The following is a 20498-nucleotide window of genomic DNA, read 5'->3' as shown; positions in this document are numbered from 1 at the left end:
CACTGATTAAAAAAAAAAATAGAAGAACAGAAAAAGAAACTGAGGCTCAGATGGAAAAATCATCCAGGTTCTGAATCTGATAGAGACAAAATCCAAGACCTCATACTCCCAAGTTTATGTTCTACTATACCAAGCCAGTTCCTTTGTCTCTTTCACATTTAAATTGAAAATGTGTTGCTTTGTTCATTTTTATGCTCACTTAACAAATGAGAAGGAAAGTAAAGACGAAGTTAGGTACAAGATTTTAAGTTTTTCGTTTTAATCAGCCTCAAATATTTTTTAACTTTTGTTTATCAAAACAGTACTTTGGGAGTTTATACCATTTATGCTTAGTAAGTTGAAAAAGGAAAAGCAAAACCATCTGCACCAACGGACAGACACTATTCTATGCTTACTGCAAGTGTGCTACTTACTGTACTCATAACATCCACTGGAGGGAAGCACACACTAGATTTTGAGCCTTACCTGCACTGGTGTTTCATTTTCTTGTCGAAATTCTTCAATTTGCTGCTGTTGCCAAGGAGCTAAACTGTAAGAGTCCTCTGTAGTTCTACTTTCCAAAGGGTTTGTCCGCAACTGCTCCGTAAGCCACATCTGTGTCCTCACAGAAGGCTGAATGGGAACTCCACCTACTGCCTGTTGACCTAGCATTAAATATTTCGGAGGTTCAAAGGCCTCTGCACTTGTCATAATGGGCTTACTTTCAGGTAAGGCACTGTATGTCATGTCTAAGGTTGGTCTCCTAAGGGTGGAGGAAGAAGCTCTAAAGTCCTCTTTGCTACAGCTCTCGAATTTATATTTGCAGTCCAGAGTTGATGATCGTTTTTTATTTATTTCCTTGTCCTCTAGCTTAAGCATCTCCATACTATCATGTAAGCAGCTAGGCCCAATTGTTCTTAGTTGAGACGTTAAAACCTTGGCTCTCCCTGTCTTTTCCAAACCACTCCTTGACTCATCAGCATGTACAACGCTACCCTGGCCGCAGTTATCCGGGGCAGTGAGTTTGGATAAAGATGACCATTTCCGTAGAGGCCGGAAGTCCTTCATGTCTAGTGAAGAGTCCTGCTCTCCCCTGCCATGGTTTCCCAATGTTTGCATGAGGCTTGCACTCCATTTTGTGCCATCTGTCGTCAATGATTCCCTATGTTTGGAAACTGAAGCACTAGAGTTAGACGGCATGACATGGGCAGTAGGAAGAGTAACCAATGATCGACTAGGCTTAAAAGATAATGTGCCACTTGAAGTTGAATGATCTGGAAAGAAAAAAGAATGTCAAATTAGTTATAATTTATGGGAAAAAAATTTGCTAAATGTGAAATGCCAAAACAAATATCTGAATATGGTTTCCCAGCACAAGTTTTTCAGAGACACTTTACCAAAATGCAGTTATTATTATGTTTATCTGAAACAAACCAAACATTTTCAAATGTTATTTTCTAAAAATGAATATATAATGAAATATATGTCCACTTACCATCTACTTACAGATGACAAACGACTAGAAAACAGGTTTATAGTCACCCTATTTAACATAATTATTGCTACTTTTTCAAAAGAAAAAATCCATCTCCCCACTGGGAAGTCTTATTCATTATCTAGCACTGAAGCCTCAGAAATAACTCTTCTAGAAAATGGTTATTTTTCACAGTCTTTCCTAAACTGTGGAAACCTATGCCATATTCAAACATTATAGCATCTCCCCAAACTCTAATTCAAATCAGAAATATGGGTAAAGAAGATCCTGCAATAATGGAATATAATCAGAAAGCACTCTAGTAATATACTTGCAGACACAGAGTAGTTTCTCCATTCCCAGTATGCCTTAAATGGCACCTTCAATGGTATGTTTCCCAAGCTATAACTCCTGGAGTCTACTAAGATTGCTACCTTTCTCTGCATATTCACCAAACCCCTAAGTTGTAAACCTTCACTTCCAAAATGACAACACAGCTATTGCCTTAGGTCAAGTCTTTACATATTATTCTTCTACACACAGTAACAGTTTTAGTAACCTCCATGGAAACCCAAACCACAGATAAAGACCTCTCTCTTCTATGAACTCACCATTAAGTGACAAATTATCATCAAATGGGTTAAATTAAAATTAAAGATTATAAATTTTTATCAGAGGACACTTTAAAGGGGGATAATAATTGAAATTGTGAAAGGAGAAGAGGGGAGTGGTGAAAGGCAATTTTCAAAGTTTATTCTATATTCTTCCATACTGTTTGGTTCATACTAGAGTACATTTAATACTACTTGTGAGCTCTGATGTTGTCCTAAAGAAATAAAATAATGTGAAAAGAAATGATGAAAAGGCCATAAGAAAACTCAGATGAGAAAGAGCCAGGTAGACTAACAATGAAACTCCAGCACAGAATTTATTCACCTGGAAATGAAGAAAAAAAATATTACAGATGGAAGAACACAAGAAAAGTACTATAGCGAACACTTATCATGCTCAAGCTTCTCATCAGCTTGTGCAGAATCTTTTTATACTCAGGGTAATTCCCACATTATAAGTCTAATCTCCCAAAATTAATTTTAGACCTCAGATTCCCAACTGAGTATTCCCAATACTCTGCAACTATGTACAGTGTAGAATTCAGAAATACCTGCACAAGATCTCAGTTTGGAAATGAGTCACATAAGAAAATGGCTCTGTATGGAGCTACTATTTCTGGCTGGTACAAACAACAGCAGAGGCATTAGCCTTCCACAATGACAGCACCCAGCAGCAGTCAATCAAGGTCTGGCCCAAAGTGGCAGCAATTGGGCAGTACTGGTACTTGGTGGGGCTGGAGAAGTGATGGTACTCAACGGTGAACTGAGGGAAACTACCTGTAAGTTTTTAAGCCTGGTTCTCCAACCTTCCACCCCACCCCTCATTCTATGAGGTACTAAACACCTTTAAATAACTTCCTCATTAAGCTTCTGCAGATTAAGAACATAAACTGAACCAAGTATGAAGCCAGAAGAACGCAACTCCCAAAGAAAAAAACAAATTATTCCATTTATCTGCTGTATGTAGTATTAAGAAAAGTTGCTCCAAGAAGGAAGTTAACATTTATAAAAGTTAAGTATATTGCTCAAGATCATATAACAAGTAAAGTCAGATATTGCAAAAGCCCATACTTAGCACAACTGGCTGTGCCCTAGGGTGGCTGGGGCAGGACTTTAGTCCTGCTCTACACACCCAATCTCCATCAGCCCCAATACACAATCTAAAGAGAGAAAAATCTCTTGTTGACTATGAAAACTTTGCTTCAAAAACATATGCTTGATTCTCTCGCCCCCTTTCCAACCAGTCTACCACAGCTGAGGTCAGACCATACAGAAATTCAAGAAATGACAGTGCTTTGCATTATGTCATTCACATATGCATGTGAACAAGATGCCACGGAAATCTGAACCTGAACCACAGGATTCAAAGCCTAGTATACTAGATACTGTATCACAGTGAGCAGACTAAATTTTCTAAACAGAAAAAATTTCCTCAAGGTAATTCTTAAAAGATAAAGACGAAACAGAATTAATTAAGTCTTCAAATGCCCCATTAAGGAAAGAGCCTGGCCTTCATTCATCAAGAACTGTGATACCACTGAAAGTTTCCAAAGGAGTGAGTAACATGATCAAAACCATACTTAAAATGATTATTCCAATAACAGTTGTTGAGGACAGATTAAAGCAAAATGATTGGCAACAGGAAGATTAACAGATTATTGTGAAAATCAATAGAAAAAAATTAGGGAATATGCTACTGAAGGTCAGTTCTAAATAGAAACAGGACTCATGTCCCTAAAAGTGTATGAAATATCTGTATTAATATATTATAGTACTATATCTATTTACCAACTACATAAGTGTGTGTGTGTGTATTTATCTGTACATGTCTGTGTTACTATTGCTAAAGGAGTATTTGTATTAAAATCATTAAAGATCTTTAACTTAAAAAAAAATTTTGGTGCAGCTGGGTGGCTCAGTGCTTAAGCTTCTGCCTTCAGCTCTCAGGGTCCTGTGATCGAGCCCCACATCGGGCTCTCTGCTCAGTGGGAAGCCTGCTTTCCCCTCTCTGCCTACCTCTCTGCCTACTTGTGATCTTGCTCTCTCTGTCAAATAAATAAATAAAATCTTAAAAAAAAATAAAAATTTGAAATTTTTAGTTTTTTATATTTAAAAAACTTGATAAGTAAAGACAAAGTGTAAAGGTTAAATATAACAGCTTTAAAATTAGTCTTTTTAGATTCAAATCCTGGTTCTACCACTTAGTGCCATGTGTTCAAACAACTTATTTAACCTTCTTGCCTCAGAGTCCCCTCGTCCATAAAGCAGACAGCACAAGAGTGAAGATTAAATGAAGAAACACACATAAAGGACTCATAAGAATTTCCGGTACAGAGAAAAATTTTAGTTATCATTACACCATTAAAAAAGCTAATAAATAAATGTTACTCTGTCATGTAACAGACAAAGACTAAATATCCATAGGATACAAAGAACTCCAATAAATTTAAAAACAAAACAAAACCTAATTGCCAAATTTAAAAATGAGCAAAGGAAATCAGAAAACAAATCAAGAGAAATGCAAAAAAAGAATACACGTTTAAAAAAAAATGTTCAGAGCATATGGGTGGCTCAGTTGGTGAAGTTTCTGCCTTCAGCTCAGGTCATGATCCTGGGGTCTAGAGCCCAGAGTCAAGCTGCTCAGTGGGGAACCTGCTGTCCATCTCCCTCTGCCCTTCCTTCCTGCTCATGCTCATGCTCACTCTCTCACAAATAAATAAATAAAATCTTAAAAAAAAAAAGGTGTTCAAATTCATTAATAGTTAATTAATGATGATTAATTAATTATGAATATCCTATTCATAAGTTATTAAAGGCTACAATATCCCACAATGATGAGAAATTAAACTGTTATAGCCTTTGAGAGAAGAAAGGCAATGTTTGTATATATCAATATTTAAAATACGTAAGCACATAAGCAAATATATGTAAATACATTTACATTCATGAGCAGAGAAACGATCTGGAAGAATACACCCGGAACATAATTAACAAAGGTATACCCCTCATCATGGAAAAGAGGAGAAAAGGAGAAAGGCGTTTCCATATTTAATTTTATACAATGTCCTAATTTCCTTTCAAGGAGCATAATCTTACCATTTGGTCAAACTATTGCAAAGATGTTTTGTTTTGTGACCTCAAAGAGTTTAAAATATCTCAAATAACACTGTTACTTAAGTATTAATAATGTATCAGGTGACTCACTTTCCATGTTACAGCTGAAACCTCTGAGACCACAGATCACCAGTCTTAGCTGCTACTTATATCTGATAAATGTGCTACTTTTCTGTCTACCTTTGCTAGCTATTTCCCAACTGCGTGGAAAATCAATAATTGGTGATAAAAACCAATTCCACAGGATACTAGCATTTCCTCCTGCAAATATGAAAAGAATTGACATATACTATTCAAAGAACATTATATTTTGAGAGCAGAATTGACTAAAAGTCACTTTTCTGAATTTCTCAAACGTTAACATACAAAAACAATTACCTGGGATCTGGAGCCCTACTCCGAGAGATCCTGATTCAGTTAAAGTAGAGAGGGAAGTAGAGAGTAAGTGATTCTCTGTTCTATTCACTGTAACATCATTCTGTCTGGGTCTGATTCCAGTTCTGAAGCCTTCAAACTTAAATATCCCAAGTTCAACCAACACCAGTATCTGAGTTCTAATGTACAAACTGGTTTACTGTGACTTTCAGAATTCAGTATGGAGCAATCTAAGGATTAAAGCCTAGTCTATTCACACAATAAGCACATACATACACATGAACATACAACATGAAATAATGAAGAAAAATTAAATATTTGATAGCATGGGTATCTAGAAAAAGGACCATTATATCTCAGAGATGAGTCCAGAATATATTAACACCTTAAGAATGTTATTTTTGCGTTAATGAAACAAAGGCAATTAGAGATAGATGTAATGCAACTCCTAATGTGCTTCATTATCCTATCTAATTGTAGCCACAAATCCCAAAAGCAAGTTATTACAATGGCATCTGGCCCACATCTAAGTTACCACAGTGAAATCTGAAACCAGCAAAGGGTAGTGCTTTTAAAAACCAGAGGACAGGGTCTATAGCACTCACAGAGAACACCGTACAGCTAAAGGTTTCAAAGATTTTGGATTGCAAAGGAAAAATATAAGAGGAGGACTTTGCTGTAACCTGATAATACAACTGAATATTTAAGATAATATGTTCTGAATTCTGACAAAATCTCAACCTTTTGTTTCACTGTCATGTTATTGTTATCTGGCAACAGATGAATACACTGATTCTATCTTTTCTTGTATTCCGGTCTCTCTCTCTGTTCTACCCTTCCTAAATAAAAGCAAATAAATTCAAAAAAGACCACACCCTTCAGACCTATATTACAATAATAAATCACGAGTTTTAACATTAAAAAAATTAATCAGGAAACTATATAACCCCAAATCAAAATATTTTGATTTAAAATGTACCTACTGGGGCGCCTGGGTGGCTTAGTGGGTTAAAGCCTCTGCCTTCGCCTTGGGTCATGATCTCAGGGTCCTGGGATCGAGCCCCGCATTGGACTCTCTGCTCAGTGGGGAGCCTGCTTCCTCTTCTCTCTCTCTCTGCCTGCCTCTCTGCCTACTTGTGATCTCTGTCTGTCAAATAAATAAGTGAAATCTTCAAAAAAAAAAAAAAAAAGTACCTACTTAGGGGTGCCTGGATGGCTCAGTGGTTAAGCATCCAATTCTTGAATTCAGCTCAGGTCACTATCTCAGGGTCATGAGATCAGACCCAACACTGGGCTCCATGCTAGGCGTGAAGCCTGCTTAAGATTCTCTCTCTCTTTCTTTGTGGCCCCCAAGTCACATGCCTGTCCCAATCTCTCTCAAATCAAATAAAACCAAATGTAATCACTTAATATAGTTGTCAATATAAATTATAATAAACATTACATTTTTAAACAAAAATTTTAACTCTAATGCAGAGACAATAAAGTTTTATACAATAGCATGTTACTTTTTTCCCTTCCTGCTAATGCTATAATCATATCAGAAAAAAAAAATTTTATGCCACATCCTTTTTTTTAAACAAATGAACCCCATCCTTTTTTTTTTTTTTAAACAAACGAACATTTCTAAGCATTCCCTGTATTTTTATAAATATTGTAAAATATTATAAACTACATCCTGGTGGGAAAAGAGCTATATAAAGAAATTCAACAATAATTCAACCAAAGACTCTCTTAGGAATGTAATATATATAAGGCACTGTACTAGATAGAAAAGACAATGTATATACATTACTCACAAAAATATGAATATATCCCTTCCCCTCAGGGTTTACAATTCACTATACACAGCTACAGCGCAAGACTAAAGTTTATCACAAGGAAACTACAAAACACCAGACAACAGAATAGTCTGCCAGAGAGAAAAGGCAAACTATTCACAAAAGAACTCTCAGGATAATAACCAACTTCTCTACAACAGTAATGGAATGCAGAACACAGTGAAATAATATCTTCAAAGGGTTAACAATAAATAACTGGCACCCAAGAATTTGCTTAGAAAGGTAAGCTATCTTTCAAGAACATGGGCAAAATATATTTTCAGGTAAGCAAAAACAGAGTTTATCAACAGACTCACTAAAGGAACTACAAAGATTCCTTTAGTTTCTTTCAGGAAGAAGACAAATGAGTCCTGAGTTGTAAAATAATGATGATGATGATGATGATGATAATAATAATAATGATAAAAATAAAGAGTTGGGTTTTTTTTAACTAAATGCAATTAAATCTAAAAAAACAAAGGATGATAACTGCATAAAACAATAAAAACAATATCTATTTCTTTCATTAGTGTTCTGCAGTTCCTCAAGAAATTGAAGACACAAAAAGATGGAAGAGAATTTCATGCTCATGGATCAGAAGATGAAACATTGTTAAAATGTCTATACTGCCCAGAGCAATCTATACTTTCAATGTCATCCCGAATCAAAATTCCACCAGTATTTTTCAAAGAGCTGGAACAAACAATCCTAAAATTTGAACGGAACCAGAAGAGACCCCGAATTGCTAAGGAAATGCTGAAAAAGAAAAACAAAACTGGGGGCATCACGTTTCATGATTTCAAGCTTTATTACAAAGCTGTGATCATCAAGACAGCATGGTACTGGCACAAAAACAGACACATAGACCAGTGGAACAGAGTAGAGAGCCCAGATATGGACCCACAACTCTATGGTCAAATAATCTTCGACAAAGCAGGAAAATATATCCAGTGGAAAAAAGACAATCTCTTTAATAAATTGGGCTGGGAAAATTGGACAACTATGTATAGAAGAATGAAACTTGACCATTTCGATAAACTCGAAATGTATAAAATATCTCAACATGAGGCAGGAATCTATCAAAATCCTAGAGGATAACATAGGCAGTAACCTCTTTGACATAGGCCACAGAAACTTCTTTCAAGATGGCCCCAAAGGCAAAGGAAACAAAAGCTAAAATGAGCTTTTGGGACTTCATCAAGATCAAAAGCTTCTGCACAGCAAAGGAAACAGTCAACAAAACAAAGAGGCAACTCATGGAATGGGAGAAGATATTCACAAATGACAAAGGGCTGATATCCAAGATATATAAAGAATTCCTCAAACTCAACACACACAAAACAGATAATCACATCAAAAAATGGGCAAAAGACATGAAAAGACACTTCTCCAAAGAAGACGTACAAATGGCTAAAAGACACATGAAAAAATGTTCATCATCATTAGCCATCAGGGAGATTCAAATCAAAACCACACTGAGATACCACCTTACACCAGTTAGAATGGCCAAAATCAACAAGACAGTAAACAACAAGTGTTGGAGAGGATGTGGAGGAAGGAGAACCCTCTTACACTGTTGGTGAGAAGGCAAGTTGGTGCAGCCACTTTGGAAAACAGTGTAGAGATTCCTCAAAAATTAAAAATAGAGCTACCCTATGACCCTACAATTGTACTACTGGTTATTTACTGCAAAGGTACAGATGTAGTGGGGAAAAGGGCCATCTGTACCCCAATGTTCATAGCAGCAATGGCCACAGTCGCCAAACTGTGGAAAGAACCAAGATAACCTTCAATGGACGAATGGATAAAGAAGATATGGTCCATATATACTATGGAGTATTATGCCTCCATCAGAAAGGATGAATACCCAACTTTTATATCAACATGGATGGGACTGGAGGAGATTATGCTGAGTAAAATAAGTCAAGCAGAGAGGGTCAATTATCATATGGTTTCACTTACTTGTGGAGCATAAGGAAAAACAAAGAGGACATTGGGAGACGGAGAGGAGAAGTAAGTTGGGGGAAATTGGAGGGGGAAACAAACCATGAGAGACTGTGGACTCTGAGAAACAAACTGAGGGTTTTGGAGGGGTGGGGGGTTGGATGAGCCTGGTGGTGGATATTAAGGAGGGCACATATTACATGGAGCACTGGGTGTGCTGCATTAAACAATGAATTTTGGAACACACACAGAAAAGTTAAAGTAAATTAAATTTTTTAAAAATATCTAATTTGTGGGCTAAAAAAACATAAAATCAGAAGATTTGCAACTATAACATATAACTCAAAACAAGGGTGGATCAGCTTTCCCCTTTTTTCTTAAATCCTCCACCCCCCTCCTTTTTTTTTAAAATCCCAGGACCCTGGGATCATGACCTGAGCTGAAGGCAGATGCTTAATTGACTTAATTAGCAGATGCTTAATCGACTGAGCCACCCAGGTACCCCCAGAATTCCATTTTTAAGGTCCTTATATCTGCAAGAGGAAGAGAAAGACTCTAATTACCATTCTAGACAGTCAAGCTAAGGGTTACATAACATCTACATTAACAGCTAAAAGAAGAGGTAGACCTAGTACAACTGTATAGCCACAGGGTAAAGAATGAAGTTGGACCCCTACCTTGTACCATCCATAAATATTAACTCAAAATGAATCAAAGCCCTAAATGTAACGGCTAAAACTATAAAACTCTTAGAAGAAACTATAGGTGTTTAAATATTCATGACATTAAGTCAGGCAGTGGTTTCCTAAATACCAAAATATAAATATAATACATATTTACTATATAATACCAAAAGTCCAGCAACAAAACAAAGTAAAGATAAATTAGACATCATCAAAAATTTTAAAACTTACTTCCAATTAGACTATCACAAAAAAAAAAAGACAAGACTACCCAGACTATCCCCAAGATAGGAGTGAATTTTTGCAAACACTGATCTGATAGGGATTTGTATCTAGACTATATTAAAAAACTCTTAAAACTCAATAAAAACACAAAGGGCCCAATTTAAAAATGGGTTCAGATTTGAACAGATATTTCTTCAAAGAAGATATACAGATGGACTTACTAAGCAGACTTCATGTAGTCATCAGGAAAATGCAAACCAAAACCACAGTGAGATACTACTTCATACCCACTAGAAGAGCTATCAACAAAATGACAGATAAGTGCTGGCAAACATGTGGAGAAATTGGAACCCTCATACAATGCTGGTGAGAAAAGAAAAAGCACCATTGCTTAAGAAACAGTTCGGCAGCTCCTGAAAAGATTATAGAGTTACCATATAACCCAGCAATTCCACTCCTAGGTACATACCCAAGAGAAATTAAAATATGGTCAGAGACATTTTTCTTAATGACCCAAAGCCAAAACAACCCGAAATGTCTATCGACTGATGAAAAGATAAACTGTATTATCCACAGAATGGAATATTATATGACAATGAAGAGAAATGAAGTACTGGTATATGCTACAGCATGAATGAATCTTAAAAACATTATGCTGGGGTGCCTGGGTGGCTCAGTGGGTTAAAGCCTCTGCCTTCGGCTTGGGTCATGATCCCAGGGTCCTGGGATCGAGCCCCACATCGAGCTCTCTGTTTAGCAGGGAGCCTGCTTCCTCCTCTCTCTCTGCCTGCCTCTCTGACTGCTTGTGATCTCTGTCAAAGAAAGAAAGAAAGAAAGAAGAAAGAAAGAAAGCCTCTAAAAAAAAAATTAAAAAAAAAACAAACAAAAACTTTATGCTCAGTGAAATCAGTCACAAAGGACTACATGTTAGATGATTCAATTTATATGAATTGACCAGAACAAAGAAATCTATAGAGACAGAAAAGATTAGTGGTTGCTTAGGGAAGATGCAGAGTGACAGCTAGTGGATTTCTTTTAGGGAGGCTAAAAATGCTCTAAAATTAGATTATGGCAATAACTGCACAATAATAAAAATATATTAAAAACCAATAAATTCTACACTTTGAATGGGTAAATTGTATGGTATGTGGATTATACTCAATAACACTTTTTAAAAAAAAAAACATAGGTAGTATATAACTTCTTTATTAGAGAATTTTCTTTATTTGGAAAACGGCATGAAGAAAAAGTCAATCAAAAGGCAAGAAAGGGGGCGCCTCGTGGGCTCAGTGGGTTAAAGCCTCTGCTTTCAGCTCAGGTCATGATGCCAGGATCCTGGGATCGAGCCCCACATCAGGTTCTCTGCTCAGCAGGGAGCCTGCTTCCCCCTCCCCTTCTCTGCCTGCCTCTCTGCCTATTTGTGATATCTGTCAAATAAATAAATAAAATCTTTAAAAAAACAAAAAAAAAGGCAAGAAAGGATGGGGAAAAAAAGCTGAGATGAAAGAAGAAGTACACAATAGGGTTTTTAAATGTGCCAAAATACAATAATCACCACAGTAAGTGCAAATCTACTCAAAAAGAACTGTCCAAATCATTTTTAATCCAGTTAAAATGTTCACAAAAGATACACCTAAAACACTAAGTCTTCTTTTCTGAAAACTATAGAACGCTCATAAAAGAAACTGAAGAGTATACAAAGAAATGGGAAAAATTTTCCATGCTCATGGGTTGGAAGAACAAATATTGTTAAAATGTCTATACTACTCAAAGCAATCTATACATTTCATGCAATCCCTAGCAACATAACACTGGCATTTATCACAGAGCTAGAACAAACAATCCTCAAATTTGTATGGAACCACAGTAGACCCCAAAAAGCCAAAGCAATCCTGATAAAATATGATATCCGCATAAAGTCTGAAAATATTCACAAAAAGAATCACATAAAAAATATCATTAACATCAGGAAAACTGTATGTCAGCTATCAATATCATAACAAATCATGCTTTCTCAAATTGCTTGTTTTTATTTAAGGATAATGAGAAACTTGTTTCCTTATAGCCAAATGTATGGCCTACTCCTTTAGCAACTGTACATAATAGCAATAGTATGCAATTTTGTGCATAAGCATTTGTGTTTATAAAATAAAATGAGAAGCTGGCTTCAAACAAAGAGGGCAGAAGGCATTTCTGATCTCCAACCAGATTATTAGCAACTTAATTAAAGGACAATCTGAAGTACAGCTTAAAGAGGTCAAGAATTCAACAAAACTTATTTTATTTTTTTTTAAGATTGTATTTATTTATTTGACAGAGAGAGAGAGCAAACGCACAAGCAGGCAGAGTGGCAGGCACTGTAAGTAATTTCTCTCCTGTAAAAATTTTCACAAATGAAATTAGAACTTAATCTCTCAAATTACAGAATGTGGTTTTTGAAAATGCAAATTTTCTTAGAAACAAAACTTACTATGACAGAACACACAACAAATTATTCATCTATCTTCCATCTGTAGTTTGGGGAGATGTGAAGTCATTAACCTCCCTAAAGCCATGGCTGTGTGAACAGCCTGTCCAGGTCAGAAACACATAGGTTCATCACAGGGAAATAAAATGAACTAAATTTAGCTCAGCTCGGTCAAGTTTAAGCATTCATATCCTACCAGGCCGAAAAACAAAATAATAGAAAAACTGAGTGAATAAATGAATGGATGAATCAATAACAGTGAAAGTAAAAATGATGTCCATAATGATGCAGAATATACCTCCTATAAGCCTTCTAGAGCTGTGATGCCATTATATGCCATGTTTAAGAATTTAGCATTCAAGTATTAATTTCAAGAAATAATGTAGATCAACAAGAAAACAAAGGAGAGATGAGGAGCAAAGGAAAAAGTTATTTGGTTTGCAAAAGAATGTAAGTCATAATTATTCTAAATACTGCTGTTAAATTATTTACTTTCACAAGTAAAGAAAAATGTTCTGTGTATAATCTCTGACCTACTCCCATATGCGAATAAAGAACTAAAGGCCATAAAGGTTAAATTACTTGACCAAGTACAAATCTCAAAATAGAAGGAGAGTCTGTTTCTCAGTCTAGGGTTACCTATACCATACTAAATTACACCTCACAGGACTTCTTTCCCGCTAGTTTCTCACTTCTGAGTACAGATATCTTACAAAGTGGGGTTAAGGCAAAGCTTTGGAGTTAGATTTGAAGAATCTCAGCTCTACCACTTGAAAAGCTGTAAACCCCAAATACATTATTAACCCCCTCTAACTCTTTTTTCATCGGTTAAAAAAAACCACAGTTAATTGTATTTTACCTCCAAAGGATTTTATAATGAAGAATCTTTTTAAATCACATATAAAGCACAAAACTCCATATTGCAAAAATTTATGGAGGTATTTTTGTTAATGTTAAGGCTAACTGACTACTGTAGTATCTAGAAATAGTATCTGGAAGCCCAGTTACTGGAATAGCCATTATTATGGTCTGAAATTTCTGAAGTTATGAACCTGCAAAAGCATAGTATTATTCACCATGGGCTGAGCATCTTATAAACTAAAACAAAGACAACGGGTTAGAAAATTATGTAACTATCACTTACTTCACCTAGAAAATGGGTATATAATTACATTTAAATATAATTTTTTAATTAACTGACATAATCATGTCAACTTATCATTATGTCTATATAGTAAATGCTCAATAAATACTATTATAATAATTAAAAGTTTAAGAGGGAGCTCTCAATTTGCTTAAAAATATTACCAAGGGTATGCGGTAAGTGGAGAAGTGATAGCTAGACTACAGCAATAGCTATTATGAGTGTCATATGTTATAATTGTATAAATTTGGTATTATGCATGTGGGTTTTACCACTTTACCTTTCTAATTTGGCATAAATTTGGAATTTTCCATAAAAGAGGAAAAAAGTAAAAAAAAAAGCTAAGAACAAGAGTACTCATTTTACACCTTAAAATGAGGTATTTTAAAGAAACCATCTGGCAAATTAAACTACTAAAACTTAGTCACTGTAATAAAATACATAAGCAAAGACAACAACTTTTTATGACATCCTCCAAAACTGGTGGCTGCCTAGAGCTGGGGGAATTAGTGTTTGGTATGCAGGTAAGGGGTGTGGGGTTTCTTTTGAGGATAATGAAAAATGCCCTAAATGTAAATACTGGTGATATACAACTCTGTGACTACACCAAAAGCCACCAAATCGTACACTTTATTTTTTTTAGAAGGCTCCATGCCCAACATGGGTCTCAAACTCACAACCCTCGAGAGCTGCATGCCCTACCCACTGAGCAAGCCAGCCACCTCTGAATTAGAAATTTAAAATAGCTGAATCTTACAGTATATAAATTCCATCTAAGATTTTTTTTTTTTTTTTAATTTCACACAGAGAGAGAGAGATCACAAATAGGCAGAGAGGCAGGCAGAGAGAGATGGGAAAGAAAGCTCCCTGTTGAGCAGAGAGCTCAATGCAGGGCTCGATTCCAGTATGCTGGGATCATGACCTGAGCCGAAGGCAGAGGCTTTAACTCACTAAGCCACCCAGGCACCCCTGTGAATTCCATCTAAAGAGAGCTGTTTAAATACAAAGAATGCACTGTTATTACCTCCTACATATCTCCTGAATCACCCCATGCTCTCTTTTCCCACTCTCTTTTTATGAAGAAGTCACCAAGGCGCCTACCTGCAACAGAAGTTGTCTCCTTGTATCCAGTCTGGTGTCCTCTGTTCCATCCCCAGAATCTCACACCTTCCTGGCTGGGACTATGCTATTGCCTTCCTCCTTGTGCCCTGGCAGCTCCTACTTACATTTTGGACATTGGGTTAAACTTTACTTCTGCCAGGAGTCTTTCATCTAATCCAGTGGATTCAGGTATCACGCTGCTATTTTATGTTAATTATTTCCTATCTGTCTTCTCCACTAGAGTTTACATACATAAGGAACGGGAAATTTTCTGTTAATCCTAACCCCTACTCTAGCACAGTATCCCACACACAGTAGACACTCAGTAAATATAGACTCTATGAAGAAATAAATGACGAACAAGTCCTTACCTGACAAGGCCTTCACTCCTTCACAAAATAAAGACAATGCACCAACTGGTAACTTTTCTGATTTTTTTTCCCTTCTGATATATATACATATTCACAGGATGACCTCAAAATTTTTATTATTAAATAGCCCTATTATTTCCTAGTAAAAACAACTAACTAAAGAAGATATGATTAAATTGAAGTCCATTTTTATCAGTCCCTCCTTTTGAAATAAATGAGGTTAATTAGATAAGAAAATTATCTCTAATACAAATTAGCAGTTGGGAATTACCAAAGTAAAAAATTTAACTCTATCTGTACCGTTTTTTTCAGTAAAGTATATATAAATATGCTTGAAAACTAACCCCAAATTGACTATTAGAAGCTACATTTAAGAACTCAGATTTAAAAAGATAAAAGAAGGGGCACCTGGGTGGCTCAGTGGGTTAAAGACTCTGCCTTCAGCTCAGGTCATCATCCCAGGGTCTTGGGATCGAGCTCTGCCATCAGGCTCTCCACTCAGCAGGGAGCCTGCTTCCTCCTCTCTCTATCTGCCTGCCTCTCTGCCTACTTGTGATCTCTGTTCGCCAAATAAATAAATAAAATCTTTAAAAATATATATATAAAAGAACTGCTTGCAAGCCTGCTTCCCAGGCTCAGTGTCCTAAGGGTGAGGAAGACTGTCCCATGGAAGGTTACAAAGGCAGCCTAGGCAAAAATTAAGTTATTTTACTGCCACAGGGTCCTATGCTCCCAGTTTCCTCTGGCTTCTCCTTTTATCATTCAACTCTGGCACGACATCTAGCTTATATGCTACACGAGTGCTGAATATGTACTTCAAACTCAACTCCCTCTCAAACTAATTTCTGTGGTAACAGTGGCTGTTTACCACCTCCAGGTCTCACCAAAGAAAACCTTGGAAGAAACAAGTAGCTGCTGGCGTGGCCTATGTTACAATCTGGTGGTCTTGCAGACACACAGATCCTCATGTCACAGATCTATTTCTTACCAACCTGGATTTGACACCTCATGAATTAGTGGTATAAAAGATCATACCACTAATGTTAAATTAGTACAACTTCTTGTTAAATATATTTTTTAAAAAACTCACACTCTTATCTAGCATTATTTGAAATCCCAAAATACTAGAGCTAAAAGCAAATCACTCAGTCGCAATTTAAGAATATCGTTCTGTCCTAGAGTCCCATTCATGCTGAGATTCTGATGTAATCTTCTCCTCTATTTTGATATTTTCGGTTCTGCCGTTCTTGAAAGACAGTTAGTTATTCAGTAAATGCTTACTAAGTAAATGAACCTCTAGAAGCTATAGGTTGGAAAGAAAAAAGGAACTTCTATTTATGTATCGGTCATTTATAACTGGATAGCTGTAATTCATAGAGCATTTATATTGTATTCAGTTACTCTATACTCACATGCAGATTTTAAGTTTTTAAAGAATTAGAATAAAAAAGAATGCAGGTTATTTTTCAGATAATTCTCAGAATACTTTGAGAATTTAGCAGTGGCCAAAGAGCATCACTTAGAGCACGACTTCAAACCAAACAATAATAGAAGGCAGAGAATAGGGTGGGGAGAGAGGGTCTGACTAGACAGTACTACTCAGTTTAAGGTTTGATAACTTATTTCACTGATGTACTGTACTTAAAGTAACGTACCAGAATTTAATAAAAATGATTCCATGTACTTTATTCTATATCCATTAAATTAAATTTACACTTAGCATATAGAGGTACATCTATTCAATCAGGATCATCTTTGCACAAAGAGAAATAATTACTAAGGTAAATAAGAACTCAAAGTTTACTATCACAAGTTAAATATATGAACTGTGTAACATAAGCATAATGTTATTATTTGCAAAGAACAGCCAAACTTTAGAAGCCTATAACAAGAAAGGCTCTTTCCTCCTAAAACACTCAATTTCCAACCAAACTTCATATATGACAGAGCAGTGCAATCATACTCTTTAAACCACTCACCTTCACATGGGTACCTACTGGCCTCACAGCAAACTATGCTCTGAGACTCCAGGGGAAATGTTCCTTCTTCCCTCCTAATTAAGTCTGAGGGCCTACACCTCAGACCTGAAGAGGGGATTTCCACCAGGAATTAGGGACATTATTCCTTTTCTCCATTTCCCAACTCAGCAACATAATTCCAGAATTTTAGGAATTCTCCGATCTAAAATCTTACATAACCCAACCTTTTATAGCCCCAACATACTCACCTTAACTAATTTTCTCTTTGTCAAAGGAACTAGAGCAATCCCACTGCAGTGAATCTCTTATCACTTACTGTCAAAATGATAAAGGGGTGTGCTCTTGGTTCTCCCAGACTGATAGTAGAATATAATTTATCATAGACATAATGCTATCAATATAAATTTCTATTACATTAAATATTAAGTTGTCTTACAGGAATTATTTTGAGAGGCCAATATCCTTTCTGCTGGGAAATATAAAACATACACACTCACTCAAAATCTTTGAAAGTGAACCTTTTACAAATTATACACTCTCAAAACCAGTATGTCCAATATATCCAAAAGAAACATAATATAAGATACCCTTGTAATTTTAAGTTTTATAGTAACTGCATCTGAAAAATAATAATGGGTAAAATTAACTTTAATAATGCCTTTATGTAACTCACCAGATCCAAAATATTATCATTTATCATGTAATCAGAATTAAAAACTATTAAGCTATTTTACATTTTTTTACACAAAGTATTCAAAACCCGCAGTGCATTTTACATCTCGATTTGGATTAGGCACACAGTCCAAGCACTTAATAAGCCACATGTCACCAATGGCTACCATACTGGACTACACTAGGAAATACTATTATTTTCCATAAATACTTCAAATACCTCCAAAAAAAATATTGACAGTAATTTACAAAAGTTGTAACTATGTATACTGATACCAAGTATAACAAATAAATTGTAGAGTTAAATCAAGAGTTTTGTTAATTAAAAAAAAAGTTTTTGTTAATAACACCATGTAGTATGTAAATCATGTAGGCATTTCATTTGTATATTGAGGTTTTTACAATAGTCAGTCTTTTAAGAACTCAAACGCATTTACATATTTCACCAAAAAATTGTCACAACAGACCAAAATAATACAGTACTTCAAGCCACAGCACTGAAAAAGCAAGAAGGAATGTATATCCTCCTCCAAGACAAGTAGTAACAGTAATAGAGTTAAAGGCAGCTAATAAAATATTCTGTAGATACACTCTAAAATTCAAATTATACTTGGTAACACTCATCCAAATTTCATGTACATTATCTAGAAATTAATATTTAGAAATTAACATGGTAATTCTCAGCTGGGGTTTGTAGAACAAAGGAAATGAATACTTTGGGTCATTCTATAATGTATGGGATTTCAAACAGATCTGATTTTATAAATGAGAAAAAATAAATTCTTTATAGATCTATGGTCAGTGAATGATAAAAAGATTTCTATAATACAAGGCCAAAGTAAATAAAGTACAACCACATGACACTTACATGAAATAAATTAACACACAGCATGCTTTAAAGCTGACATTTTATTATAAATCCCAAACTATTAGCTATGTTCTACTTTAAGACTATTTTCAATATTCAGTAATCCTCTACAATGGTTATTTTCCTGATCTCTTCATATGCCAAGAAGTAAACCCAACAGTGAAAAATAAGACTGTAAGTTAGAAGACTCAGGGTACTTACCAAAGAACAAAGAAGGGAAAGAGCAAAAGAACAACTCCCATGAAGTAGATATCACAAGAACTTCAGAAAAACAAATTCAGAAGGAAAACATAAACTAAATGGAATCCAGTACTACATAAGCAAATACACCACGCTTTCTAACTTAAAAGTACATGCCTGCTAAGGGCTCCTGGGTGCCTCAGATGCTTCTGCTCAGGTCATGATCTCAGGGGCCCAGGATCGAGCCCCATGCAAGGAGTCTGCTTCTCCCTCTCCCTTTCCCCCTGCTTGTGCTCTCTGTCTCTCTCAAATGAATAAATATTTTTATTTCTGAGATTTTATTTATTTATTTGACAGAGAGAAATCACAAGTAGTCGGAGAGGCAGGCAGAGAGAGAGAGAGGGAAACAGGCTCCCTGCTGAGCAGAGAGCCCGATGTGGGACTCAATCCCAGGACCCTGAGATCATGACCTGAGCCGAAGGCAGCGGCTTAACCCACTGAGCCACCCAGGCGCCCTCAAATGAATAAATAAAAACAAAATCTTAAAAAAAAGAGAGAGAGAGAGAGAGAGAGAGAATATATGCCTGCTAAATATGCCTGCTTTAAAAATTCTGCCTAAAACTATTTCTTATATTCAGGTAAGATTTTTAAATAGCTGACTTTTTTTTAAACACTTCACTTTATGTCTCCAGGCAGTCAATAATAAGCACAATCAAGATCATTCATCACAACAGCACCACCCAAACCATAATTCTGATTCATTTTCCACAAAAGTCCCAAATTTCTGATACTGTCAGTCTTCCTGAGTCCTACTCCTCCATCTTACTTTCATCCACCATTCATTACACTCCTTCCTTATCCTTTCCTAGAACTCTCACCCTATTTGCTCTATGCCTCATCCATATATAGTAGCCTCCAAATTAACACTACCAATTGTGATCATGCCTTAAACTCAATGGATTCCTTGGACATTAGGGTATTCTGTATAGATCTATGTTATATATACCATTAAATCACTCATTACTTCCAGTGTTACTAAAAAACTAACAGGTAAAGAGTTGGGAGTTCAACTTGGAGGTAATGGCAAAAAATAATGAAAGTCCAAAAAGAATAACATCTTCACATCAGCCCAATTTAAGGAGACAATGGAAATCATGCTCTTCATCCCTAAAAGATTAAAGGAACTTGAATTTAACACCTGGTGAATAATTTGGTGAGAAAAGACAGTGATCTCTACTACTGTTAACAAATAAATTAGTTTCAAACTGACTCAAAGAATAGGGAGAAAGGTTGTTTTCTAAACAGCAACAGAAAAGATAATTATATAATAATATACAGCAAGATCAAAGAGTTTCTGGAGATTATGAAAAAGATACGATTACCAGTAATATTCCCATTGAGATATTTTCAGTTTTTCAGCCAGTCATCATGAAAAGGTTAGCATTCTCAGCCTTGATATTGAGTAGACTAGTCTGGGAAGGATTGGCAGGG

The 20498-nt window shown here is 35.8% G+C and overlaps 1 protein-coding gene across 3 annotated transcripts in view; it reads right to left on the bottom strand.

Annotated features, from left to right (window-relative positions):
- Positions 1–20498, bottom strand: part of CEP85L (centrosomal protein 85 like) — a 174299-nt gene that overhangs the window by 107666 nt on the left and 46135 nt on the right. For all 3 annotated transcript variants that reach the window (XM_032339692.1, XM_032339690.1, XM_032339691.1), the window contains one exon: positions 466–1253. In XM_032339692.1, coding sequence (XP_032195583.1) covers positions 466–1253 — 788 coding nt within the window. The remainder of the gene's footprint in view (positions 1–465; positions 1254–20498) is intronic.

The sequence above is a fragment of the Mustela erminea genome, chromosome 4, assembly GCF_009829155.1.
Source record: "Mustela erminea isolate mMusErm1 chromosome 4, mMusErm1.Pri, whole genome shotgun sequence".
Lineage (NCBI taxonomy): Eukaryota > Metazoa > Chordata > Mammalia > Carnivora > Mustelidae > Mustela > Mustela erminea.
This window is presented reverse-complemented; position numbering and strand designations above follow the sequence as displayed.